Raw genomic sequence first — 27,785 nt, forward strand, 5'->3', positions numbered from 1 at the left:
GGGCCAAGGGGTTCTTATGTTATGTTTTTACATATTTAAAGCAAATGTTTTATGAACTTAATGACAAAAATTCTAATTTTCTTGCAAACAAGTTTTTAAAAAATTGCTACTAGAAAGTGTATCTCTCCAATTAAATCTCCATATGGGGAATTCGTGTACAGTTCCAAAAGAACTATGAAAAGTTTTATTTAACTATCCTATTTAATGGTATCCAGATTGATGGACAGTCTCCTGATTGTCTTACCTAAACCTAATAAAAATTTGGCTCTTATGGACTTATATAAGCCAACAGCATTAATTTTCTTTGGATGAAACAGTATTTCGATTAACCATACTTTACAAATCTAGATATATCTACCACAGAATATACTTGATTATTTATATTTTATTTATTTATACAATTTATAGATTACCTGACTCCCAACAACTCTGGGCAGCCTATAAATTGTATAAATAAATAAACAATGTATAGGGTGCCCAGAATTGTTGGGAGTTGGGTAGTCTATAAATTGCATAAATAAATAAAATACAAATAAAATAATCAAGACAAATATTTTTACAAGCATATTAGGAAACAGGATGGCTAACTTTTGTATCCAAATATCTATGTGAAAACCTAACAGGATTTATTAAAGGCAGATTAATTGCACATCCAATTTGGAAAATTCTTAATGCAATTTATTAATATGCAACTAATAACCAATATTTTGGCTAATAACTGCAAGATACTCAATTATCAATATTATCATTAGATGCAACAAAGACAATTGACAGTCCCTGCTGGCCATTTTTATTTGCCACCTTAGAATAAACATCAATTTTCTAGAATAATTCAGTATCTATACCAAAGTACTATTCCCTGGCTTATAGACTTCCCAATTTTTTTGATAAAAAGAGGTACTAAACAAGGATGGCCCCTTTCCCCACTATTATATGCCATTTCATTAGAACACTTAGCAAAGGAAATAAGAGAATGTTTGGATATACAGGCAGTCTTTAGCCTATATATTGGGACCGGCAACTCAGTTGCTAAGTGACATGGTCACTAAGTGGAAAATCACATGACCATGACTGTGCTCACAATTTTACTTCAGCTTTCCTTTTCCTCCATTCCCCTGCCCTTTGGAATGCTCACCTTGGCACTGGGAAGGGAATTAATGTTTATATTTCCCATTGGAGAGGAAGGGATTACAAGAGAGTAAGCAGGCACACAATGGGGAATACCCATTGGAAGGAATCTGCTAGTGTTGGCTGTGTGCCTAGTGCACTTGTGGCTCCTAACATGCTGGCTGGGGAATTCTGGGAGTTGAAGTCCACACCTCTTAAAGTTGCTGAGGTTGAGAAACACTGTGCTAGAGGGCCAAGACTATATGCTGTTATGTATGAAATAAAATATTATTTTATATTAATGTACATCAATCTATTTAAAATAGAGAAAAGATCTCATAGGGGCTCTCTTACCAACAACTGAGACTGCCAGCCAGCCAAGAGACTAGGTTAGGAAATAGACTGGGAATAAATGAAAGGACCCAAGGGCTCATTCTACACCACTTTATTTCACCAGATTGGTGCAGCGGTGAGGGCACCAAGCTAGAAGTTGGGAGACCGGGAGTTCTAGTCCCACCTTAGGCAGAAAGCCAACTGGGTGATTTTGGGCCAGTCACTCTCTCAGCCCTAGGAAGGAGGCAAAGGCAAGCCACTTCTGAAAATCTTGCCAAGAAAACTGCAGGGACTAGTCCAAGCAGTTGCCAGGAGTCAAAACTGACTCGAAGGCACCAAAAAAACCAAAACCAAAAACAAAGAGCAAGAGAGAGAGAGAGAAAGAGAGACTCAATACTGTTACTGTATTCACATTCAGTATTCATATATGCATATTAAAAGAGAGAATGTGCCCAAAAGCTACACGAAGCTGTGACTGGCAGATCAACAAACCACAGGTGTAGGATGCCATTCGAACACAAGAAATTGGTTGCCAAAACAGCTTAAGTTAGGCTACTGCATTTATTGTCATCTGGTAGTCCCCATAATAACAGTTTCTTGATTCTATTTTGCAGTTAATAAATAAATACTCTATCAGGGCCCTACATATTAAGATGAAAATCTGAAGACAAGATAAGTTTTAATAAGGCAGCTAATAGCAATGTTAAAGATGCAAAGATCAAAAGGCACTGAATCTTACAATTATTTATGTGCTCTGCTGTACATGATAATTAAAATATGCATTAAAAAGTTTTCTGCATTACCATGGAAAATAAATTTCTGATATGCTGAAGGGCCACATTTTAAGCACTGCATCATCTTTCTCTCTCCATTAAAGCTTTTTAAAGAAAAACATTCTGCAAAGCAGCTGTCAAATCTCTAATATATGGAACAGATTAAGCTAAATTTATAATATTTACAAAGTTAAAAGGTGCACTAACAGGGAAAAAAAGAATAAAAGCTTCTTCTCAGCTTCTAAGTACATTTATTTTTTGGACCATAGCCCCATATCCTGTAGAAACAAAAATACATTATGTACCATATACATTTATCATCTCAAAATCAGGCTTGTTCTATGCATATATATGTTTTGACATGAGTGTACCATAAAAAGTGATGAAGAAAGATGGCGGCAACAGTTCATTTAGTAGCTTTTCCCAAAGACATTGCTTGTTTTATGGGTACTAAACTTAGATCCCCTGCCATATTATTTAATTTTGCCCAAGCAGCCAGAGAAAATATGTAATAGTTGTTCAAATGTTGTTGCCAAAAGCTTTTATCTTCAAAGAGTCTTTATTGGATTCTTTTGTTAATTCAGTATATATTGTATCAATCAGTCTCTTCCAGAATTGTGGTCTAATTCCCACTTGGATTATCATGATGCATTTCTGGAGTATACGTAAGTAGAACAACCATGACCCAGAGGTGAAGTAGCACCTGATAGAAGAAAAATAGGAGTCAATCCATGGCACTTTAAATCCAAAGAAATTAAAACAGTCTGATGTGCAGATTGGTTGCAAGCAATACGATTGATCTAGAAAGCTAACTGTGACTGAGTTAGAGAACCAAGAGTGTCAACCCTGGCTAGTACTTGCATGGACAGCCATCTGAGAAATCCATGGCTGTAGCCTAGATTGGGAAGCCAAATAAATATTATTTCAGAAGGCAATGGCAAACAATTTCTATTTCATGTCAAAAAAACTGCATAGAAATGTCCACGTACAAGGAATTGTACTTGATTTGAGAGTATCTTTAGCTTTCTATATAAGAACCAGTGGCATCAGCAAGGAGTGGTGGTGTTCAAAACAGTCAAGACGGTAGAAGTGGCATCATGATGTAAGCCTTACCCCTTTTGTTTGTGTGTTGACACATACACGGAAACAGGTTCTGCTCAGGATAAGCAAAAAGCTTTCATTTGACGAAGACCTAAATATGGACCTTCCCATCATCCAACATTCTGTCTGCTGCCCTGCATCGCAATGCCCTACTGCCTGCTGTGCCTGCCCTACGGAACAGCATTCACACAGAGATCCAGATGGCCTGACTGTGTAAGATATGGATGTTCCCAGGGATGGGAGGTTAAGCGAGCTCTGTTGTTTGATTGCTTGTTATTGTCTGTAACAATAATGATTTGAAATGGAATCACTTTTTGACCCAGGTGTGCATTATAGTATGATTTTTTGAGTACTAATTTTCTGAACTGTAGTATTGTGTTGTTGTTGTTTTTAATCCCTGTACGCCACCAGAATTACTTTGGTGAGTTAGAAGTCTATATAAACAGTATGTATGAATGAATGAATGAATGAATGAATGAATGAATGAATGAATGAATGAATAACTATATAAATAAATCTCTACCTGCTACAGCAACCATATTGAGTCCTACAAGTATTTAAAGGATCTGGACATAAGCAAATACTTTCTGTAAAATTTTTAGTTAATGAACTCTTATTTCCAGCAAATTAAGAAGGCACATAGTTCTATCTGTCACAATGAGAGCTTTGTGCAAGTGCAAAATAAAGCGGAGCTCTTGACATGCTTTGGAAAACCTTTTGAACACTACAATGACTTTGTGTAAGCTTTCTGTGAGCAGTGACAATGCCTACTGAAAAGATTACACAGATCAGATACTGTATAATCATTAATGCAAATGTTTACTGAACCTGAATAGTTTAATTTTTTTTTCAATTAAGTCAGTGTGTACTGGTTGGCTTAAATAATTTAAAAACGGAAGAGGGACAGTATCATGGGCTATTTGATATTATTATTATTATTATTATTATTATTATTATTATTATTATTATTTTGCATGTATTACTGTCCAACTTCAATGGACTCTGTTTAACGTTCAGAAATGGCATGAAGTGAAGGAGGGGGGATGTATGTGCCCAGCTGAAGAATTCTTCTTGTTCTATAGTACTTCAAGTATTACATAGTCCAGAAAAATACCAATCTTATATACTCAATATGATTAATTGTGGGAAGTATTTCTGCAGTCAGAGAGACCAGTGAAAGTCAGATGAACCTGGAATAGGGCCTTCTGTGTAATTATATAGGATACTATGTAAGAGCCACAGGCATATTTCCCCAGTGATACAAATCTTAAACAAACTGTAGATTGGTCTCTTCTGGGACAAATGTTGAATCGGTCATTAATTAGGATAACAGGAAAAACCTTCCTCTTGAAAATCCAGATTTATACAGTCACACTCAATACTTGGGATTTGAGAAGGTAATAACTATTAAGACAACCTGGAACTGGTTCAGAGAAGAGCAACAACCATAATGCAGGAATGGGAAACTAAGCCCTATGAAGAAAGACTGCAAGAACTGAGAATATGTAACCTTCAGAAGAGAATACTGAGGGTGAGCAACATGATAATGCTCTTCAAAAGGGATGTCCCACAGAAGAAGACCTGTCTGTCATCACCGAATGCAGGACACAGAATAATGGACTGCAGTTTTAGGAAGGCAGATTCTAATGTGAATGTTCAAAAATATTTCCCAAGAGAAAGAGCAGTTCCACACTGGAGAAGCTTGAGCTGTATTCCTGTACATAGGAATGGGTTGACTTGAATGGCTGAAATCAGCAGCATGCAACTTGCACCAGCAGGAGAGCCACAAGAGGCTTTTTATCACAGGACAAGGGCTGCACTTTCAAAGGCGGGTGAGGCCAGGGCCCATTTGGGGAAGAAGTTTCAGGCGTTTCTAAGGGGTGAAATGGGGGCCCTTAAGCTCCTGCAAGCTTAAGGCATTCATTTTGCCTCTTAAAATACTAAATGTCTAAAAATGAAAGCCAAAAAAAAAAAAAAGCCTAAAATGTTGGCTCCACCCATTCTGGAGGAGCTCTGGGTGCAAATTGTTTGTTTGCATCCTTAGCCTTAGGAGTTGCATCCAACTCCTTACGATTATAAATAAAACTTAACAAGACTACCACATATTATTAATATAGACAAATAATCAGAGCTATAAATGGGACTAAAACATAGGACGAAGTATGTAGCTGGAAAAGCCAGTACATTAACCAATGCTGCTCAGATCATTGTAAGAGTACCTCAGACCCCAAAGAATGTAAGTTATAGTAGGTAAGTGCCTTTGGCAGAACTTTTTGAAGAGCTACTTTGAGGTTAAGCTATGATACAGATCAATCAAGAAAGTGTACTAAAGCAGCCCCAGACATAGTACTAAGTGATTCATACCAATAAAGTCTTATTTTCAGGAACCTTATACAGTGGTACCTCGGGTCACGAACGCTTCTGTTCATGACCAATTCGGGTCACGAACAGCACCGTTCAAAAAATTTTGCCTCCGTTCACGAATGCCGGATCGGGTGACGAACAGGATCCGCGGCCATTTTCCCTGCCGTGACATGTGGTTGTAGGGAGGGGGACTCTCCCTCCAAGCAATAACCGCCTCCCCACCCGCCTTCCTGTCCTCCACGCCAGAAGTCGCATCGAGCAAGGTTAGCGTTCTCTCTCTTCGTACTATACTTTGTGTCATATTTTTGTGGTTTAAAAAAAAAACATATGGTTCAGAACGGATTAACCATAATTACATTGAACCTTATGGGAAAATTTGATTCGGGTCACAACCAAAATTGGTTGGTGACCAAATTCGGAGGGGTCAGAACGGATTAACTGTAATTACATTGAACCTTATGGGAAAATTTGATTCAGGTCGCAACCAATTCGGGTCGCGACCAGAGTCACGGAACGAATTAAGTTCGTGAACCGAGGTATCACTGTATGCCTGTTTCAACCTTTGACCTGGAATTAAAGTTCCTAGCATCCTGTGCTGAAACCACCCTGGGATGGACAAGCCGGACTAAGCATATATAGCAATCATGACTGCCATCAATTACACTTTAAAATTAATGAGCTATGGAATTTTAACTACTTTATCACTTGAAATGATAGTGAGGTATAAGAAGGCACTAAAATATAAAATCTTTAAAAGGCAACATTCAATTAAATTTGCATTAGGTTCATCCTGCTGCACAATCACAAGAAGTAGATTGTGTAAGTTACTTAGATTTGTGTTGAACCATTAAGATTAATTATATCTCACTTGTTTTGTATATTTCATTCAATGCATGCCAGATCAAGATGAAATAGCATATAATGAAAACTATAAATGTTGTGTAATGAGTAGATTAAGCAGACTCACCATATAAATGATTACAAATACCCTTGCAATAGGATATCGACGCAGAAAGATTCCAAGTCGAATGCTGTAACCAATTACAGTAAAAATATTAGAAAATACCTGAATTTCTTATATTTTACAGCATCAGTCATGAAGTTTGTATGTATGTTGCACCACAGATTTGCATAAAGACATTATTAGATTGCAAGTTTTACTGATAATTCATTTTCTAAACATCCCCATCATTCAATTTTTTCACAGCAACCAGATTTTTATTCAAGATTTTTATCAAGTTATCCACCACAATATCAAGATTTCTTTCAAAAATCTTCATTGACTTAATTGCTTCTTCCAAGGAATCTTTACATTCTCTGCTTTTTCCTCACCTGAACTGGTCTATACTACTTGCAGCTTTGCGAACCTTGCCGTACATTCCTGCTACATTCACATCCAGATCACTAAAAAGGACAGGAACATTTCGCATCCGGGTCCCTAGAATAATAACAACAATCATTTAAAAAGTGATTAGCAGCAGTAAAAACAATTCATAAACTACAATAAATACTCATAATATATGTAAGTATATAGTATTTGACAATACTATGTGAAAACAGAGTAGAAACAGACCAATTTAGATGTGTGATTTTATAATGTTTTGTATGCTACCATGACTGCTTCGAAGGAATGGCAATTTCAAAAATATTTAAAAGGACTTTAGGTGAATCTGAGGATTTTGCATTCATTTTCATTTCATTTTATTGAAATACTCAACAGGGCGGGCAATCTATGTTTGAAAATGTCCTTATTGCAGAACACAGGTCACAAAGCTATTGTCAGAACTACAGTGACCTATTAAGAATCATGTAATCTTTTGTAATCATGTAATCATCTTTTGAGAAAGCTCTCTCAGTACTATAAAATGAAGCCACCTGAGATAAACAATAATTTTCCAGTGAAACATGGAGACTATTTCTGCCTCTATTTCACATGTGTTCACATGTATGAGTTTCACTGCTTAGGTAACAAAAATGGCTCATCTCTATGCACAAGAGGAAGATATAGTATGAAAAAAATTCAGAAAATATTGGAAAGGCAGAAGGGGAAATCATGTAAAGACTGAGATGCTCAGGGGCTGTTGAAAGAGAAAAATGGAAAACTGTGAGTAGAGGAATGGAATGGAAGATGGTTGATTGGAAGGACAAATAGTGCCATGGCAGGAGAAAAGCATCAACTCTAATTGTTAACCTTTCCAATCTATTGATATGTACACTCACACAGTAAATAACTCATTCCTCATTCTTACCTTCGCTGTTGTCAATTCCTGCCATATTAATGGAGGAGCCATTTGCTGAAGCCCCTTGGACAGTCTTCAGCTGCTGCTCCAATCGTTCCAGCTGATAGACTAAAGCATTTTTTTCTGTGCTGAGATTCTCTAGCATGGTTTGTTTCTGAATTAGTGTCTCTGTCAACTGATGCAGCCGATTTTCCAACTCTGTTTGGCTACTGCTGCTCAGTGTTTTGTTTGTTAGCTGCAGAGTGAAAAAAGTAGCATTGGCAGAGGAAAAGAGTAAGCACCTTCACTGCAAAGAGTGTGGATTGACATAAATGCCTTTACTTGCATTTTGCTCTGTGCTCCAGAGTGAGGTACACACTCTGGTGTTTTTTCTCCTGGAAAAGTTGGGAGTGGGGAAGTGTTAGGACCTGCTACCTAATAGGCACAGAATGCTGTCAGGCAGCAGAATCTGATAGGTCTCACTCCCTCACCATGATGCCTTTCCATTTTTGGAAAAAACTTGGCACAGAGAAGAGACATGGGGCTGAGCAAGTCAGCAGAGTCCACACAGCATGCTCCCTCACTCTACCCAGCATTCCCCCCCCGGAAAAAAGTGAGGGGTAGGGCTTAGCAGAAGAAAGGGAAGTGACCACACTCATTTTTGGGTAGGAAGTCAGTCAAAACTTGTCAATCCTGAAGCATAAATCCAAATTTTGGACCTATAGTCAATTTAGCTTTGCCTCCAAAGAGTGATCTACCTTGAGACAACATAATTTTGAAATAAAGGGATTGCCATTTGGCTGTCTCTGTACACATTTTAAGATTTTACTTTTTAACTGACTATTTTAATTAAGAAATGTTAAATATAATCATTTTTAAAAGAAATCCAACAGTTGAGCCAATTTCACTTTAAGGTTAGCTAGTGTGATGACTTCCCGTCAAAAACTTTTCTGTACTATCACAGCAAAGATTTGGTTGTTCAGAAGTATATGTTGACTACAAAATTATTAAGCTAATCCATTACCTGATTTCTTAGTTTCTGAATCTCCTCTTCTCTATCTGTTATTCGGCTTTGCAGAGAATTCTTTGTCCTGTACAGTTCTTCCTCAGTATAGTGGAGTTCCTGAAAAATAAGCATATTCAGCAGCAATTACTTTATTAAATGCCACAGTACAAAAAACATGACTTCTACTACCATGCCCTATTTGTTTTTACAACTAGAGAGTTACATTGCTGTCTACAGCTGAAAAGGCATTACCAAAGCAGTGAAATATTCATATTGAACACTTAGAAATCCATGGACACAGACAGCTGATCACAAAAAGTGGTATTACTAGTGGAGACCAGTTCCAGCATTTATTTAAAAATGTAAAAAGCTGAAAGTTTATAGATATTCCTTGGCTTTGTTTTTATTTCTTTCATGAAGGTGGTACATGAGTAGAGTTCTCTGAGACAACAAGGTAACCTCCAAATTCCAGGATTGTATTCCAAGGATGAGATTATATGTTAGGGTGGCTTTGACGTAGGGATGAGAGAAGTGTGTCCCTCCAAATGAGGCTGAACTGCAGTTTCAGCCAGCGTGATTCATGGTAATGGATGCTAAGTGTTGGTTCAGCCAACACAGGGCCACACATTCTCACCTGACTTAGCAGAAAGCACTTCCATTTAGGCAAGCCAGGAAGCAGATGTTTTACCTGTTTTGCTTTTCCAGAATAGAACGGGGGACACAAAGTAATTGTGGAAAAATGCACAAAAATCTAGTGCTCCTAATTGAGCAGAACCCCTATCCTATATCGCAAAGCCATTTCTGTAGAACCATGGGAGAAAAAACAGCCACTCTTTTAGTATATCATTCTTTCAGAAACTGCAAACACAACCAGAATAATTACAGAGAACTAAGACTTAAAGAAGAGCAATGGCAGATCTACAGTAAACAAAGGACAATCCCATACAACATTAATGGCAGGGACTGGGCAACAATACTGCAGTGATGTTGATTTTAACAGATCAGATGCTACAGTCCAGCTTCTCCTTAAGATCTTCTAAAGTAAGCATGGGGTTCCCTCAGAAAAAGAATACTGTTTTTGTCCCAAACCTCTCTTGACCTTAATATTAGCACTGTTTCAGCATGATACATTCATTGTCATATTATTTATCCAAAGTATTACTTAGTCACACTAGATGAGGAAAACAAGAATACTCTAGGGAATTAGGTCTAGTACTTGTATGCCAGCATAAACAAAATAGATGAGATTGAATGCATTTAAAAATATTTTTATCCCAGAACAAAACATGAATATGTTATAATAAACATGAACAGCTATAATAAAACACCACCATATGGCTTCAAGATATAGAATTAATATTATGCAGTCATCTTTTGAGAGAAAGCATGGATCTTTTGCTTTTTCATTAGTTCAATCTGTCCCTGTCCAATTAATATGGAATTTCTAGTGAAACAGGTAATCCTCCAAGATAAATAGTTCCAATCAGGGAAAGCAAATTAAACACCTTCCTTTTGATGGTTTCATCTACAGTAGCAGTGACTGTTCACAATAACAATAAAATCTACTGAGGTACAAGAAAAGAGATCTATTTTCAATCAAATAGAAGTTACAGAAATTTGTGTAGAAATCCTATTGTGACAATTTCTTCATAAAGACCAGAGATAATTTTTCTCAGCTAATTTTCCATTAGCTGCACCCAAGTGAAAAATTTACTCGTTATTTAGTTTGCCCAAATAACCAGTTATGTATGTGTTAGGAGCTCCATAATACATTCCATAATAAAACAATGATAACTCATTTCAAATCTGCACATTACCCTGAGCTGGCTGGTTATAAAGATGCCCAAGGGCAACTTTTAACAAGGTATTTGCAAAGCTCTTTCAGTGAACAGAAGTACTTGAGTAAGAGTTGCTCTTAAGTCCAGCCAGTTGTTGAGTTAGATACAAATTTGTTTCAAACAGGTATAGATAAAATTATGTTCAGAATCAGGCAATATTGCTAAGCACAAACTATTCAAAGAGCTGGCTTTTTTTTCTTCCCAGCATTTTTCCTGCATGTGCAGGGTCTGTTTTTTTTTTTCCAGGTCAACTGAATGCTGATCTGTTGGTTGTGACAGGAATTGAGTGACCGGCTTGTTGCCCGAGCCTGACATTGGGGGCTGAGAGACAGTGACTGGCCCAAAGTCACCCAGCCGGCTTTCATGCCTAAGGCGGGACTAGAACTCACAGTCTCCTGGTTTCTAGCCTGAAGCCTTAACCACTAGACCAAATTGGCTCTCATTCAAATAGCTAAGATGAGAAAACAATTTTGTTGGCTCAAAAGAAAGTTTCTAACTATGGATGTTTTTAAATTTTAACTTTAGAAGAGGAACTGGTACATTTGTAGGCTATTACTGTCATAGTGGGTGGCAACATCCTGCTGATCTTTACTGATCTCAAAAAAGCTAAGTAGGATTGGACTAGCAGAGAAGCCAAGAGCTACAGTCTAGACCAGTTTTTTTCAAATTTGGCAATTTTAAGTTGTGTGAACTTTAACACCCAGAATTCCCCAGGGAGTTGAAATCCACACATCTTAAACTTGTCAACTTTGAAAAACACTGGTCTAGAATGGAAAGTAAAAAAAAAAAAAAATCCAAGAGGACAATGGCAAACCATTTCTATACTAGTGTAAAGAAAACTACACTGATGAGTTTATGTCACCAAGAGTGAAGTTGACTTGAGGGAGTTTTTACCTTTATTGTTAACTCTCTAAATTGTATTGAAGTTAAGGAAAGAAAGTAATTTGCCACTTTAAAACAAAATCCTAAATGCCTCTCCCCCTTTCCTACTACGCTTCTTTTGTACAAGAAACCAAAGTTATTTATGCTTTTTTTAAAAAAACAAAATCCTGCTCCAGGCATAATCCCTTTTGGTCTGAGGGATGTATTTGGCTTTTGGGTAGCACACTGCACTAAAAAAATAGAATTGGGGTTAAAATGAAAGATAACACTTTACCATTACTTTACCACCAAATCCTGGCAGCAAACATTCTACTAAAATTCAGCAGCAACAGAGGCCAGGGCCCTGAAGGATGCACGGGAGCACTAATTAGGGAAGGGTACATATGGTCCACAATGCAGGATTTGGTCTGTCCTGACCTAGATGCATTACGAGTACTAACAATGTTGATACCCATCATTACATGTATATGGCTTCTCAATTTATTATGTAATTCCAATATGGGCAGTACCCCATATATCAGCCCCCAAATAAATTAGTATAAAAACAGTGTATTTTCATGAGATTTAAGAGGAGAGCTTCTGAAATATCACTCAGCAAGCCATTTCAACTCTGTCCAATATTTACCTGTTTCTGTCTCTCTAGTTCAGCCTCTACTTCTTGTTTGGCTGTTTTCTGTGTTGCGATCTGATCCTGCAAATCTTGAATTTGCTCTCTTGTGGACTCAGCTTCAGTTATCTGCTGTGCTTCCATATCCTAAGATAATGATGCATGATGTGTTTAAATATAAAGATTAATCCTTATAAGAAACAGCAAAAGAGCTCTGCTCTCACACCTAAGCTTTCATCTCTTAACCAAGTTATTTTTGCTCTACCAGGCCATAGGTGACCACACCATATCACTGTGTAATGGTATGTGGGAATGACCTTGGGAGACAGGAGGAAGAGCTGCAGCCTAGACCATGGTCTGAGAAACAAAATCTGAGCCTAAAGGAGGGGGGTGGGGTGGAAGGCATCTCAGAAGGGACTCTCCCTAGTTTTTGGGAGAGTAAAAGTAAGGAAGGGAAGAGTTACTTCCAGATTTGCAAGATTCTGTTACTATAACCTTACAATAAAGGTAATGTTAGTACTCATGGCTGGTGCTTCTTGTTTGGACTACCTTGAAGGACTGACACTGTGTGATATTATGTCCACAACATGCTACTCTTTTCTTACTCAGCAGCCTGTGTACAAAGGCCAGTGACACTAGGAGCAGCTCATGCATTTGGTTGGTGGGGCATCTCTGAACACCCAAAAGTAAACTTTCTAGGGCTATGTGCCTTTCCACCTGTCTTCTCTTACTCTCTACTGTTGTCAATACTTCAAGCATCCTTGTTAGCAGCTGCTGACACATTACTCAGTCTGCCATATTCCTCTCCAATACAGAAGTCCCACAATAGCTTAAAAAACATAATATCTGGAATTGAGGCAAAAGAGAAAACATGGTCTGGCAATTTTCAGAAGAGGCTTGCTGGATCAGACTAAAGGCTTTTCTCTGCTCTCACAATGGCCAACTACATGTTATAAGCATAACAGCATCTCCTAATCATGTTTTTAACCATCATGGCTAGTAGTTATTGTTTACTTTGAGGCATCTAATCAAGGGTGACAGCAGACCCAATATCATTGGCAGAATAGTTTGGTAGCCAGTGGATGATGATAATGTGGACACATTTATCATTATCCTTCACATTGAGGGAATGTTGTCCTTCACATGAGGGAGTGAAGTTGAGGAGATAAGATGATCCTATCTTGTTCTCATACAACACCCTGTGAGCTGGATTAATATGAGATTGTTTAGTCTGTGAAATCACCTGTTGACTTTACAGATGAAAGAATTTGAAGCTAGGTCTCTTTTGGCCCACATGAGGCATCAGCAACATTTTTTTAGGCAGCAGACATCATGTTAGAGGAACTACAAAATAATACACAGACATGCACAGAGAGAGAGAGAGAGAGAGCATGCCAATATTTCATAACATTTGGCCCTTTTTAATTCATGTTTTTTAAAGATTTTTTTCAATTCCAGAATTCACTGGGCACTCTAGGGGAGCAGCAGGTCTCTTGGTGCCAGCTGCACTGCACTGCTAACCCCCAAATTACATCATAGTCACTCTTACTTTTCAAATCTGCTTTGTGAAGGTTTTTACACTGAAAAGCAGACTATACATCTATTAAGCCAGCCCATTCCAAGCTGGTGTCCTCCAACTGCACTGGGGATACAAGTAGGAGCTTTAGCCCCAGAACTTCTGGAGGATATCAGATCAAGAAGATACATTAAAATAACTAAACTAAAGTTTCTGCTCTAACCTCATGTTAGTTTGACAAGCAAAATGAAAGAATATAAAATAAGGGTTGGTACCCACTTTCATGCAACTGCAACATGAAATAGTTCCAGATACAATGCAATATACCTGTAGTTCAATTCTCAGTTGCTGTATTTGGCCCCATAGCTTCTGTACTTCTTCCTTTTGCATCTCCCGTTCATGCCTCAGTTCTTCTAACTCCATAATGCTTGCTGTTTGGCTATCTAGACCTTCAATACCAGAGCCTTCTTTCAGACTGTTTATCAACTTTTCCTTAGACTGAGATGCAAAGACAAAATTAAGGATAAGTGAAATTGCATTACAATCATTACATATCCTTAGTTTGTTAACTGTGACCAAAAGGGAGAATATAACTGTGGAACCCTATTTGTGCTCAGCATCAGTACATTACTTTGGAACACAAAGATTCCATATCTTGCATAGGTAATTGCCTAAAGTCAGGGTGGGGGATTTATGGACCTCTAGCAGTTGTTGGATTACATCTCTCATCACTCACTACTATTGCTCATGGAGGATAAGGTTGATGGGAATGAGAGTTGAACTCCATCTGAGTGGGACACAGGTTCCCCATCCCAAATCAAACATATGGCAAACGTGAGGGACATTTGGAGCTGTAATTCAATAGCAAAAGTACATAAGCGTCAGGTTGCCTGAAAACATATATTTAATAAACATTCTGTTGAAACTTTTCAAATTGAATGTAAAATTATGTCAAATGCAACACTTCCTTAACAAGGATTCTTCAGTGATGAGTAGAGGGTTCTCTATTAATACTTGTTTAGTCCTTTCAAAGCATACTAAAAGACAAACCTAACAACTGTCTCATATTCTATTACTCTATTAACAAATTGTATCTGCTTGCCACTTCAGACTATAGGACAGCCTTCCCCATTTGTTTGTTCAGCAACATCAGGAGGACCACAAGTTCCTCATTCTTGTCAGTAAAGGGCTGGATTTTGTTGAACAGGGTTACTGCAGCAAATTTCACCTGGAGGATACGCGTAGCTTTCTGCTTGTAGTCCACCAACTCTTGCTTAGCAGACTCCAAGCTGGCTTTGGCTACTTTAATTTGCTGTTGATATTCCTCTGATTTCCGCTTCTCTTCCACATATTTCCTCTCAGATGCAGTTACGGCTTCAGCCAAGTTCTGACGTTCGGCTTCCATTTTACTGAGGCGAGTTCCAAATTCATTCTGGAGGAGGAAGTTTTGTTTATTTTTAGTACAAAAGAAATAGATAGATAGATAGATAGATAGATAGATAGATAGATAGATAGATAGATAGATATGCATTTTAACAGATCATAAGAAGTTACAAATTGGGAACACAGAGTAGAGTAAAAATTATGTGAACAAGCCAAATTAATATTCAATTAAGTATTTATGATGTAATGCCATTCTGCTTGTGTTTATTTTAGTTTATTTTAGATAAACAATCCTAATAATCAAGAAAACAACTGAAAGTGTGTGCGTACATGCAAAAATATTTTAAGTCAATCTGCCAATTAAAGCTGTATAAGATAAAATAGCAGTGCTGATCATAGAATTCTAGATCTAACATAGTTGTTGTGGATGACCTTGGTTTGGGATAAGGGAGTGCAACTCTCATGGTCCTACTTGATCTCTCAATTGCCTCTGATACCACTGATCATGGTATCCTTCTGGACCATCTCTGGGGATTGGGGGAGGTACTGTTTTGCAGTGGTTCCCCTCCTTCCTCTGGGGAATAGTGGTGGTGGTGGTAGATAAGTTTAACCCTAAGGCTTTCCACTGTGGAGTGCCACAGGTCTCTGCTCTCTTGCTTCTCCTATTAACATCTACATTAAGTCACTAGGAGAGGTCATTCATTGGCATGGGGTCAGGAATCATCACTATGATAATGATATTCAGTTGTATATTTTGAACCTAGACTGAACAAGGGATGAGGATGAAGGACTATTCTAGCACCTAGAGGCTATCAGTACCTAGATGGGGAAGAATAGATTCAATCTCAGCAAAATGGAGTGCCTCTGGATTTGAAACCAAACAGAGACAAATAACATTTCATCTTTGATTCTGGATGGGGTCTGATTCATTCTGATTATGAACTGGTTCATACCTTGGGGGTCCTTCTGGATTCACAACTCCTGCTTGAAGAGAGGAGGCACCTGTGCCTAGGAGGGCCTTAGTACATTTCTATCTTGTGCACCAGTTATGACCATTACTGGATCAGGAGTCCCTGCTCACAGTCATTCATGCCTTGCTCATCTCTTGATTAGCCTATCTCACTCACTCTATGATGCTATTCTTCAACACCATCTGGAAGTAACAGTTGGTACAGAATGCAGCAACTCAAGTAGTTAAGGGTGTGTCATGTTTTGTCCAGGTAACATCACTGTTATTAACAGCTGTACTGGTTCCCAGTTAGCTCCTGGGTGCAATTCAAGGTGCTGGTGGTCACCTTTAAGTCTACATAGCTCAGGATTGAACAACTTCAGGATCACCTTCCTCTAGGAGTTTTAGCCAGTCCTAAAAGAATTAGTAGGAAAGGCACAATTGGAATCTTGTCCTTACCATCAGGGCCACAAAGGGGTATCTTTTCTATTGCTTCTCCTCTCCTTTAGTGCAGTGCTCCACCTGAGGTCAGATCAAGACCAACCATGCTGGCATTTAGAAAAACAGCTAAGACCTGGTTATTCAGAAAGGTTTGGAACACTGATAGAATGGTGGGTTCCCATTCTGCATTAGGTGATTGTTTGGTACTGAGAATGATATTCCTTGGTGTGAGGAAAGTGAAAGTTATTATTTACTATGTATTATGTTTATGTTGTTATTTATTATTTTAATCTTTCTTGTTTGCTGTACTAGAGAGTATTCCACTGAATGAATGGATGCACAGGGAAAGGAAGGAAAGCAGATTGCCCAGACAGACGTTTACTCAATACTGATGTTTGAGATTTCATGCTTGTAGCGGGGACTAATACAGACTGCTTGACATGTGCTAGCTTGCTGCAGTATAATCCATCCACATGGAATAGCCCTTTGCAATCTAGATGAGTGCACTTCAACTTCCAGAATTCAATAGCAATGGCTAGACTGGCTGGGAATTTTGGGAACTGGAATCCAGGTATCTGGAGGGAAGGCATCCAGAGGCGGAATGGGGGAGGAACACTGATATGAAGGATGAGATAAGTAAGCTCAATTCTGATTTCCCACTGCAGATACATCCTGAATATGAGGGTAGGATTAATCTTTGTTCCTTTTCCAGATTAACCTGATTATGAGACCTCTAAAAGGGCTTGATTTTTGGAGTTTTGCCCAATTATATAGAAAAGCTACAGTAGAGATGGTAAGTGGAGGCCCACTTTTTCCTCCATGCACTAAATGCATGGATTTGGAAGAAGGGAGGGTTTTCTTTATGTCAGAAAAGACAAATTAGAGAAGGCACTAAAGACTGTCAGTCCAAGCTTCACTTAAATTCAGCAAGATTTCAAAACACTTCTCTGCACTGCACAAAGCAGCTGACAGAAAGGCAGACTTCCAGGTGATATGCCGTAGACTAGCAGGTGTCCCAACAGTAACAACACATTGCATTTTTAACTTAACACTAGGCTACTGAAGCTTAGAAAATCTGCACAGAAGTGGATATGTATGAAGTAGATCATGAGCTCAGGCACAGAATGAATTCAAAATTATCTGAGCTTTCATTCTATGTGGACATAAGTGATTGGTGGAGTCTGGTCAGAAACAAAGTTGATCTAATAAATCTGAAGTCTGTCTCTGTTACAGAGATGCAGTTCTTCAATCAATGAAAAAGTGAAGCAGCATTTCCCAGGTCTGCTATCTAACCTGCATCTGCTTGTAGTTGTCTTGCTCCCGCCTAAGAGTGGACTCCGCCTCATGTAACCGCTCCTGAAGAGTCTGGAGAGCTTGATTGTGCAGGCTGTTGCCTTCACTGTTATCCTTTATTATTCTGCATAGGTAAAGGATAAAGATTATGGAAACATCTTTCAAGATCTATATCCATCTGATGGTTTGGTGGCCTCCTGTATATACTGCTTCTTTGCATGCTGCAGTGCTTGCTCTCCATCTCTCCGCATCCTCTGTCTATCCCCAATCTCAGTGCTGGTACCGGTTCACTGCTTTTGTTTTATGTTGTTTTTATCCTTGGGTTGTGAGCTGCCCAGAGTTTGGTTTAAGAAGGGTAGCCATACAAATGTTTTAAATGAAAAAAAAAATAACCAACCAACCAATCAACCAACCTGTAAAAATCCATGTAAAACACTTTTCAATTATCTGTAAGGACGTGACACAAAATGAGGGTTAGGCTTGATTTCTATCACATCAGAGTTCAGGACAAAGAATAATGGATTTAGGTTGCAGGAAGGCAGATTCTAATTGAATGTTAGGGAAAAAAAACATCTGAACAGTAAGACCAGTTTGGAACCAATTACCTAGAAAAGTGGTGGGTTTCCCTTCACTGAATGTGTTCACTCAGGGATTAGACAACTAACTTTAATTTGGAATTTTGCTCTGAGTAGGACGCTGGACTCAATGACCTAAAAGACCTTTTCCAACTCTATGGTTCTATTCAACGACTGAAACATTATTTTTGAAATACTTAAAATATTTAACCCATATTTCTTCCTTCAGCATTGCTTTAATTTAGTCACCAGACAGCAATTAAGAAAACTTTTCTATTAAACAAGAAGATAGGAGTGGAAAGGGGGTTGGATAAGGAGAGCCAGAGGTTTTAAATCACAACAAAGCTTAGCCTTTGCAGTAATGATCCTACTACCTGAATTTTTAAAATTCCTTCTTTCCCTTCTATTTTCATGGCATGATGCGTCAACATATTTTTTTCCCATTTTTTCCCATTAAAGTCATTGGTTCAGTAAACAAGAGTACAGGAAGAAACCAAAATACTTAAATCACACTTAGGATTATATTTTAACTGATTATTTTAACTGCATTGAATAACATATATAGATCAATCTAAACATTTCAAATATTGAATTACACTGCACCTCCAATTATGGGCCCCAGGACAATTACTTCCCTCACCCTTAGCCCCTAAAAAAAGTCTACATTCTCTTTTTCAGAATGTAAGCAAAATATCCACAGGAAAACTAAAAAGGAAGCAATAACTTCCACAAAATGAAAGGACAATGGAAAATTTGTTCTTTGCCCTTTTGTTTTTCAAGAGGAGAAAGCATAACATAAAAAGGAATTCTCTATTGGATTCAATTTCCCATCGATGCCAACATATATCTATGCGATTAACATATCATTTAAATTAAATGATATATATCCATTTATATATATATCCAACATATATATGGTGGATTTAGATATCATTGACCATGATATCCTTCTGGATTGGCTCAAGGGACAGGAGGTGGGTGGCATGGTGCTGTGCTGGTTTGCCTCCTTTCTCCAGGGTTGATTCCAGTTGGTGATGATTGGGGAGGCGAGGTCTTGCCGTCAGCCCCTACTATGTGTGGTGCTACAGGGCTTGGTGCTCTCCCGTCTCCTATTTAATATCTACATAAGGCTGCTGGGTGACCTCATCCATCACCATGGAGTGAGATACCATCAGTATGCTGATGATACCCAATTGTACATCTCTGCCCCTGACAAATAAAGTGATGCTGTAAATGCCTTATCCTGATGCCTGGAGGCTGTGAGGGTCTGGATGAGGAACAACAGGCTTCAACTGAACCCTGGCAAGACTGAGTGGCTTTGGGTTTGGGGTCCTGCTGGTTCTGGGACTATACCATCTTTGGTGCTGGATGGGGTGGCACTGCCCCAGACAGACCCAGTGTGCAATCTGGGGGTCCTCCTAGACTTGTGACTCCTGCTCAAACAGCAGGTGGCAGCAATGGCTAGGAAGGCCTTTGCACAGCTTTGTGTTGTGTGCCATTTGCGTCCCTTCCTGGATCAGGAGGCTCTGCTCACAGTCACGCATGTCATCTAGTCATCTCCAGATTGGACTACTGTAATGCGCTCTACATGGGACTGCTCTTGAAGGGTATCTGGAAGCTTCAACTGGTGCAGAATGAGGGGGCGCAGGCAGTTATGTGTGTTCCTAGAAGAGCACATATTACACCAATGCTTCGCAAGTTGGTTGCCAGTTTGCTTCTAGGTCCAATTCAAGATGCTGGTTTTGACCTTTAAAGCCCTTTATGGCATGGGGCCGGGTTATCTGAGGGACCACCTCTCCCCAATTATATCAGCCCATCCCATCAGATCTGGCAGGGAAGGTATGCTATGCATTCCATTGGCCAGGGACTTGCATTTGGTGGGTCCCAGGAGGTGGGCCTTCTCTGCAGTGGCTCCCTCCTTGTGAAACATTCTCCCCCCTGAAGTTAGGCTTGCCCCTTCCCTGCTGTCATTTATGAAGTCCCTCAAGACCTGGTTGTGTCATCAGGCCTGAGAGTCTTTGGGAACCAGACATTCTTAGCTGGCTCCAGTATGACTGATATTCTGCTCTCTCCGTGGGGTTTGTATATTTTAACATTTTAAATTTTTAAAATGTTTGATGTTTTCATCTTAATAATCATTTTTTATCTTTTTATAATGATTCTTATTTAATTGTATGCCACCCAGAGTTGCTTTGGGTGAGATGGGTGGCTATATAAATGTGACATATAAACTAACAAACAAACAAACAATTTGGGCACTGAGCTTAAATTAAAAAAAAAAAATCTGAAATGCAAAAATAATTTTAACAAAAAAGATGAAGTAGAGCCAATAAACCTGAACAGCTTGATCTTGCCAATAATACAATTATATGATGGAGTCTGAGTACCTTGATTTTTCATTCTGCAGTATTTCCAAGGCTTTATTACGTGAACTCAGAAGTTGATCAGCTTCCTGTAATCTCACTTTGAGGACAGCCAATTGGGAATCCTTGGCGGCAGCAGCTTCGGTCAGATCATCAACTTGAGCTTGAAGTTCCCGAACAAGCCTGTCATTGCTGGAATTGTCAGCATTCCACTTTTCAACTCTTGCCCGGGCATTGGTTAATTCTATAAAGTTGAGGTCAGTAAATGTCAGTAAGGTTATAGTTCCCATTATTATGTATACATGATTCTGTCAGTGAACAAAAAAGATATTTGGTTCATATTGGCCCACTAAGCCAGGATTTTTTAAAATTGTATTTTGTCTTTTAGACTGTATGTCCTGCTTCAACCGTAATGCTAAAACCACAGTGTCTGGATTTACACATCCTACAAATCCAGAAATGAACTACTACATTATGGCTTAGCACAATACATACATTCAGGCACGTTACCAGTCATCTAACTATGGTTAGAGACCCAGTTTGGTGTAGTGGTTAAAGGAATTGGACCAGGAACTGGGAGACTGTGAGTTCTAGGGATGAAAACAGCTGGATGAGTTTGGGCCAATCGCTCTCTCTTAACCCCAGGAAGAAGGTGATGGCAAACCACTTCTGAAAAAGGTTGCTAGGGAAATTGCATGGACATATCTATGTAGGCACTAGGAGTCAAGACTGACGTGAAGGCACAAAAATATAAAACAATGGTTAGGATATTAAATGCATATTGGGAACAATCATTACTCCTTTTCTTCCACAAACCTACATGAATTCTTCCATTTTTCCCTGAATTTGAGCATTGGGTTTGCATTGACACTAATCTTGGAAAATATCAATCAGCTTCGAATCCTGCTTATACAGGCAATCCTGTTTATATTAACTAAGGCTTATGCCAACTGAAGCAATGTTCTGTAGAAAAGCCAACCATGGAGGCAAAGGAAGAATTCATGCAGGAAAGAGGAAGTAGATGGAACATGGTGCACTTTCTATCTCCTAATCCTAATTAGGAATATTACATTGTAAGTCTAACACAGAGTACTCTTGCTTTACGTGCATGAAATGCCTCATTCTCTCCATTTGTATTTCCGGTTCAAGGGCACAGAAAAAGGTTCACCTTCCTAAGAGAGGTAGAAGGGAGCAATGGCTTTGCCAGGGATGGGCAGAAGGTTTATCAGGTACATATAAAACTGGTAAACCACTACATAGTTGGAAGTAAATTACTGAATGAGACATATGAGTTTGGCTATACAGGAGAAAATGAAAAGAGCTCATCTAAAGGAAAAAAAATACTTTTAGAAATCCCTGATTTAACACATTTCCACATGAAGGTCATCATGTTGTGCAATGTGCAGCACAAGAAAATATAGAATGAAATTTGTTCTACCTCAAAGCCATCATTTAGCATTTAGCTCTGGTACAACACACTCTTATTTTGACACAACCTGATGAATACCGCTATTTTAAGGTAGCCGCCACCTGGACTGAAGAGACTAAAAAAGACTTCTCTAACTAGCAGCCCTTCAAATGATCTTTTAAAATGTGCAAACATGCACTCTACCTGTTTGGGTTTCTTTGGCTCGCTGAATTAATGATGCCATTTCTTGATTTAAAGATTGCACTTCATTACGCAGTAGTTGATTCTCAAGGCGAAGATTAGACAGTTCATGTGATTTTCCATCATTAAGAGTAAGATTGGGATTAGTTTCTGCAGTCTGCAATGAATCCTTTTTAACATCCACATCAGTCTCCAATCCAGAACTGGAACTATCAGATGTCTCTATACAAAGAGATTCATATTTAACAGACCCTTTCTTCCTTTCTCTCTCTGTTCACTTTCTATGACAAACTATATAACTATTCAATGTCTCATTGAGTTTAATAGGATTGCCACAATAAATAATTGCACATTAGCTTATCATCAGAGACATTAAAAATCATTATCAAAATAATTATAGCACTACTATAAAAACAATACACCCTTACTTCACATAATATACTATAAACAAACCAAACATTTGACATTTTAAAAACAGCAGGAGATCATACATCAAGACTTGTTAGCTTGTGACCCACAAAATTAAAGTCCTCCACATGCTGGATAGGTCTCCCATTTTGTAAAATGTAGGCAAAAACTGGAAGGTACATAGGGCTATAAATGCACCTGCATGCAAAGTGAGAAGCTACAGTACACCACAGTCATCGTATTCATTTCAGCAGGTTCAAAGCAATAAACCCCTGGTGTTGGTTGGGTCTTACTCTGCCTAATAAAACTGACTTTGTAATAATAAAGGTAATAAAAGAAGTACTTCTCACAACTAGAAGTGAAAAATTGATACCTTCCAGGTGTTTTGGATTATAATTCTCACAATTCACTGCCAATTTCCATGCTGGCTAAGGTTGATGAGGGCTGAAATCCAAAACATCTCATGAGTATCCAACTGCTTATCACTATCACATCACTTTTGCCAGTACACTAACAAAAGTGTACTGAAGTTTCACAGGTAACGAAATCAGATACTAAAATAAGCAACCCTGGCTTTTTGCTCCACTGGTTCAGTTCTCACTATATTATTTATTTTATTTAGTACAGAGTGCCTTTGTAAGAATAAACAAAAGTCCAGACAGGTGTGAAAACTACATTTAGAACTGTGATGCATTCTTATCATAAAGAAAGATGAATGGTCACCTACAATGAAATGATGAAGTATAGCAAAATGGGAGCCAAGTCCCAGGGAAGACCGAAAGGCTTCTACTAAACAACTTTCGGAGGAGTGTGTGTCACATTAATGAGTAGACCCAGCATTTGGATTGCTATCTCAAGTACCCACATCTCTGACTGCAAGAGGGAAGTAAGGCCAAATGAGGTTCAGAAATGTATCATACATTTTATAATTTGCAGTAATTAATTTTAGAGAAATTTTTAAAAAACACAAGACAAAGACCTTTAGAATTAGTAATGTAATACTGACTTATTTATACCTATTCAGAATGGATTTGAATGATTAACTGAATGCAAGTCAGAATGAGCAACTGATACCAGTAACCCAATATTTAAATTCACACCATCATATCAAGGGACAGGGAATACTGGAAAATTGTAGAAATACTACATACAGTTAATCTGTACCAAGGAAATATGAAAACCCTGGTATTTCTAGATTTTTCTCCATGGACTAACCTCATTATTATTATATTTAGTAAGATTACATCACCTGCTTTGATCCATGCAAGTAACTTACCCACTGAAAGATTAAAACTGAAATACTTCCTTAACCAACTATAGATGTTTTAAATTCATAAAAGGACATTGGTATTGCCACTGAAAACTTTTAAGCGATAAAGAAAAGGAAATAAAAGAAACTGGCCAGTTATGTCCAGCTAGCCTGGGCATATCCAGCTGGCTTAAATTAAGCACATCTATGAATAAGACTCCTTTGCCTATTTTTAAACATGAGAACTACAAAGCTTTGGCAATACAAACATCAATTTGTGGGGACATTCCCAGGTAAAAGGTACTTGGAAGCCTCCCAAGATATTTCCAATATATTCAGTTGCACAATGTAGTGCTTGAAAAGGAAACAGGAAGCTGCATTATACATGTGCTATAACCAATATTTGGATTATAGAGTAAAAGGTAAAGGATCTCACCAAATCCACAATTATAACCCTAACGTAACCTTTTCAGAACAGTGGCTGAAGAGGCTAGCTTAAAAACAAAGAGGACAGTCTCCGTCCCTTTATAATTGTAACATGAATGCTACCTATGAAACTAGCATTAGGAAATCACACAATGATTGCTAATTTACAAAAGAAACTGGTATGAACAATGATTGGTAATCTACAGCACTGTTCTGCAACCCAGTGCCTTTGACTGCAGCTCCCAGAATGAGGATTTGGAGAGTTGCTGTATTAACCCATCTGGAGGGTGCTGGGTTGGGTAAATGTGGCTTTTCAACAATCTATCCAGATGCTTTTATTAGAACTTAAGAGACACCCTAAACTGTGTACCCATATGCTTATATAATCTTACTTTAGCCAATACAATCAGAATAACACTCCATGATCATCAATATCAGACCAGGATCCTCTCACCACTAACACACTGCAAAAGAATCCTTAAAACATTCCTTAACAACTGTAGTTATGCTTAACTACCATTGCCTTGACTTCGAATGGAAGGGTCTTCCCCTGTTTTGATGCTCTGTGAACTTGCTGACACAGAGCTAATACTTGAAGTCCGAGAATGATTTTGAACAGTGGCTGCTTTGCTTTTCTCTCTTTTCAGGTCTTTTTTCCCATTAGGTTCCTTTTCAGAACTATTGAGAAAGTCAAACAGGAGTTCATCATTTGGTTCAGATTTTTTCTTTCTCACAAACTGGAAAGAGGGTCTGGACACAGAAGCTGTTTCCGTGGATGGAGCTCCTTCCACAGAGGCCCTGGATGCTGCCTTAACGTTGGCAGTTCCTGCTAGGATTGTTGCTTTGTGATGTTTAATGTTATCTGCTGCTGAGGAGATAAAGCTTGATGGAGGTGATGCATGACCCTGCTGCTCTCTGGTCTTATATGACTTGGGATACCCACTGACATCATCCACCTGGCTTCTAACATAGTTTACACTGCTTGCATTTTCCTTCTTGCTTAAAGCAGATGCAGCTCCTTGGTCTACTTTGTTGAGAAGGTCCTCTGCCTTGCCAGCCAGGTCAACAAGCCAAGACATAATGGAAATCAAAGACTATATGGAATTTTATCATCCAATGTTCAGCCTAGGGAAGAAAAATACAAAGAGTAGAAAAGCAAGATCATACAGACACAGACTAAATATCAAAAAACCCTTATCACAATATATCTTCTGTTCTTTAACATGTTCTTTAACATGTATTATTAGTACAATTAATAGTTTGCCTTTCCCATTCTGCATTATATTTGTTCCCACATTTTTACAGACAACCCAGAATGAGATAAGATACATTAGTACATCTGTATACCTGGAAATGAAAGTATGATGTAAAAAAGTCACAAATATAAGCAATATAAAATCCTCAGATCATGGCAGTGATTCCATCAACTTCTGCCATCTAATAAATCACTATTCTATTTACATTTTACAACTGACCATGTAAATGCATACCTGAGAACAGTTGTATCTTGCATACAAAGGAAAAGCTTGTTCATAAACAGAATCTTTGGTAACCATTGAAATGGCATGGCCATATGATATTTACAAATACACTACTTGATGCCACACCCTTACCAAGCCAGGACAAGTGGTTAGGAAAATGGAACAATTATGCAGCATTCCAGGGAGCTGAAATAAGAACTAACACTTCTTGTACACACATTTGGGATTTGCAGAAGCTCTTGCCATCAGTCTACAGTACTCAAATTTGCCTATTCTCTCTGTTCATCGTAAAAAAATCCAATCCATGCATTCAGTCTTATTCTGCCAAAGGTTTTCTCCTAATTTCTACCCAACATCCTCACTTTGGGCCAGATATTTCCAATACTCCCCCTTGACCTCTTAACTTTCATTAACTTTTATCTCCCTTTTTTTCCCCCTACATGAGAAGGATACTACATTTTCTCGCTATCAGTAAACAAACTACATCATCCTATTAGGACTGCTCCTTTTTTTATCTGGCTGGGCTTCTCTGTCTTTTCCAGCTCCATGGTAGCCTTTCAACAGGTGAAGATCTCTGCTACTTCTGACCGATGACGCTAGCAAACCCCCATTTGCTGAAGCTTAACCTACCCAGCAGTTCGTCGGAATTCCTGCTACAACGGGGCAAGAGACCCGACAAGCTTCAGTCTAGACGCCTCACACTCTCGGATCCCTTTATTCCCTTTCCCGTCCCCTCCGATTTCCTCACCCACTCAGCCCCCCCGCCCACCTCCGGTCTTTTAGGCCTCCGCTTACCCCAGGTTTCCTTCGTCACGGATTCCGCCACGACCCCTTGAATCAAGAGTCCAGAGTTGACTCGAAATACCGAGGCGGAAGATGAAAAGGAGGCAAACCTGACAGCGGTTACCATCAGCCCTCAGAGGCATCCGGACCCACCTTCCGGGAGACGTGGCCACTGAGCGGCGAGCACAAGGACCCAACGGAACTTCTCTCCTTCCGGCTCTGCAAAGCGCCGGCGCGGACAATACCTGCCGGGAAGTGATGCAAACACGCATGCCCGAATCTGCGCGCCTCATGTGGATGGAGGTGGCGTTCCGGGACAGGGAGATGGGAAAGGCGTAGGACGGATGAGGATTGGGTCTTTTTTTGCTTTGCATTACAGAGGGAATTACGATTTGACTGGAAACGCCGAAGTGATGCTTCCTACGCGTTTATGACGAATATGCGCGCTGCAGTTCAGATTAACATCCAGAACAGTGTTTTTCAACCTTGGCAACTTTAAGACGTGTGGACTTCAACTCTCAGAATTCCCCAGCCGGCATCGCTGGCTGGGGAATTCTGGGCGTTGAAGTCCACACGTCTTAAAGTTGCCAAGGTTGAAAATACTGATCTAGAATGTTGCATTATGCCAACTTACATCTAATAAAATCTTCAAGTCGATTTGCTTCTTGGTAATTTAATGGACATGTCCGATTTTTTGGCATCAGTGCAAAAGATGTGCAGCTGCCGTTTCCGGAATATTTATATACTATATATTTCACGGTCCAGCCTATAGTTTTACAATTTCCCGGTGCTCTCCTATCCGACAACTAACCAGTTCCAACTTTGCTTGCCTTTTTGAGGTCAGCCAAGGTTGGGTGATGGTAATAGTAGCTTTAAGAGAGTTATTGTCAGCCACTTTGTATTTCAGATGATGTTTCCAAGATATCCTTTGTTTCAACAGCTATTTTGGTTTCCAAAAATTAGTACAAATAACAGATGTGTGCTCTGAATATATGCAAAATGTTTCTCCCCACCATTATATAACTATACCAACCCTTTAGAGAATTCATTGTAATTCAGAAGTCATGATTTGTGTTTAA

At 38.8% G+C, this 27,785-nt stretch overlaps 1 protein-coding gene across 1 annotated transcript; it reads right to left on the reverse strand.

Moving 5' to 3' along the window:
• Positions 1-455: 455 nt before the first annotated feature.
• GOLGA5 (golgin A5) lies at positions 456-26,922 on the reverse strand. Its single transcript, XM_007422533.4, has 13 exons — positions 26,719-26,922; positions 24,960-25,567; positions 22,363-22,581; positions 20,775-20,994; positions 17,813-17,936; positions 14,975-15,178; positions 14,074-14,244; positions 12,249-12,377; positions 8,922-9,020; positions 7,928-8,153; positions 7,011-7,116; positions 6,646-6,709; positions 456-2,916 (listed from the first exon to the last, which is right to left on the reverse strand). The coding sequence occupies exons 2-13, from the start codon at positions 25,519-25,521 to the stop codon at positions 2,836-2,838; spliced, it is 2,205 nt and encodes a 734-aa protein (XP_007422595.1). The 5' UTR covers positions 25,522-25,567; positions 26,719-26,922; the 3' UTR covers positions 456-2,835.
• Positions 26,923-27,785: the final 863 nt, after the last annotated feature.

The sequence above is a fragment of the Python bivittatus genome, unplaced genomic scaffold (assembly GCF_059951505.1).
Source record: "Python bivittatus isolate LINGU-HERP-01145 unplaced genomic scaffold, Pbiv_v1 ctg000480_np1212, whole genome shotgun sequence".
Classification (NCBI taxonomy): domain Eukaryota; kingdom Metazoa; phylum Chordata; class Lepidosauria; order Squamata; family Pythonidae; genus Python; species Python bivittatus.

What these genes read in the sequence shown, in the direction of transcription:
- GOLGA5 (XM_007422533.4), bottom strand. Translation starts at nt 25,521, where the DNA reads ATGTCTTGGCTTGTTGACCTGGCTGGCAAGGCAGAGGACCTTCTCAAC. An exon ending in AACTGAGAATTGAACTACAG is followed by an intron (nt 12,378 to 14,073) that starts GTATATTGCATT and finishes TCATTATCTTAG; the next exon opens with GATATGGAAGCACAGCAGAT. An exon ending in AACTAGAGAGACAGAAACAG is followed by an intron (nt 9,021 to 12,248) that starts GTAAATATTGGA and finishes CTTATTTTTCAG; the next exon opens with GAACTCCACTATACTGAGGA.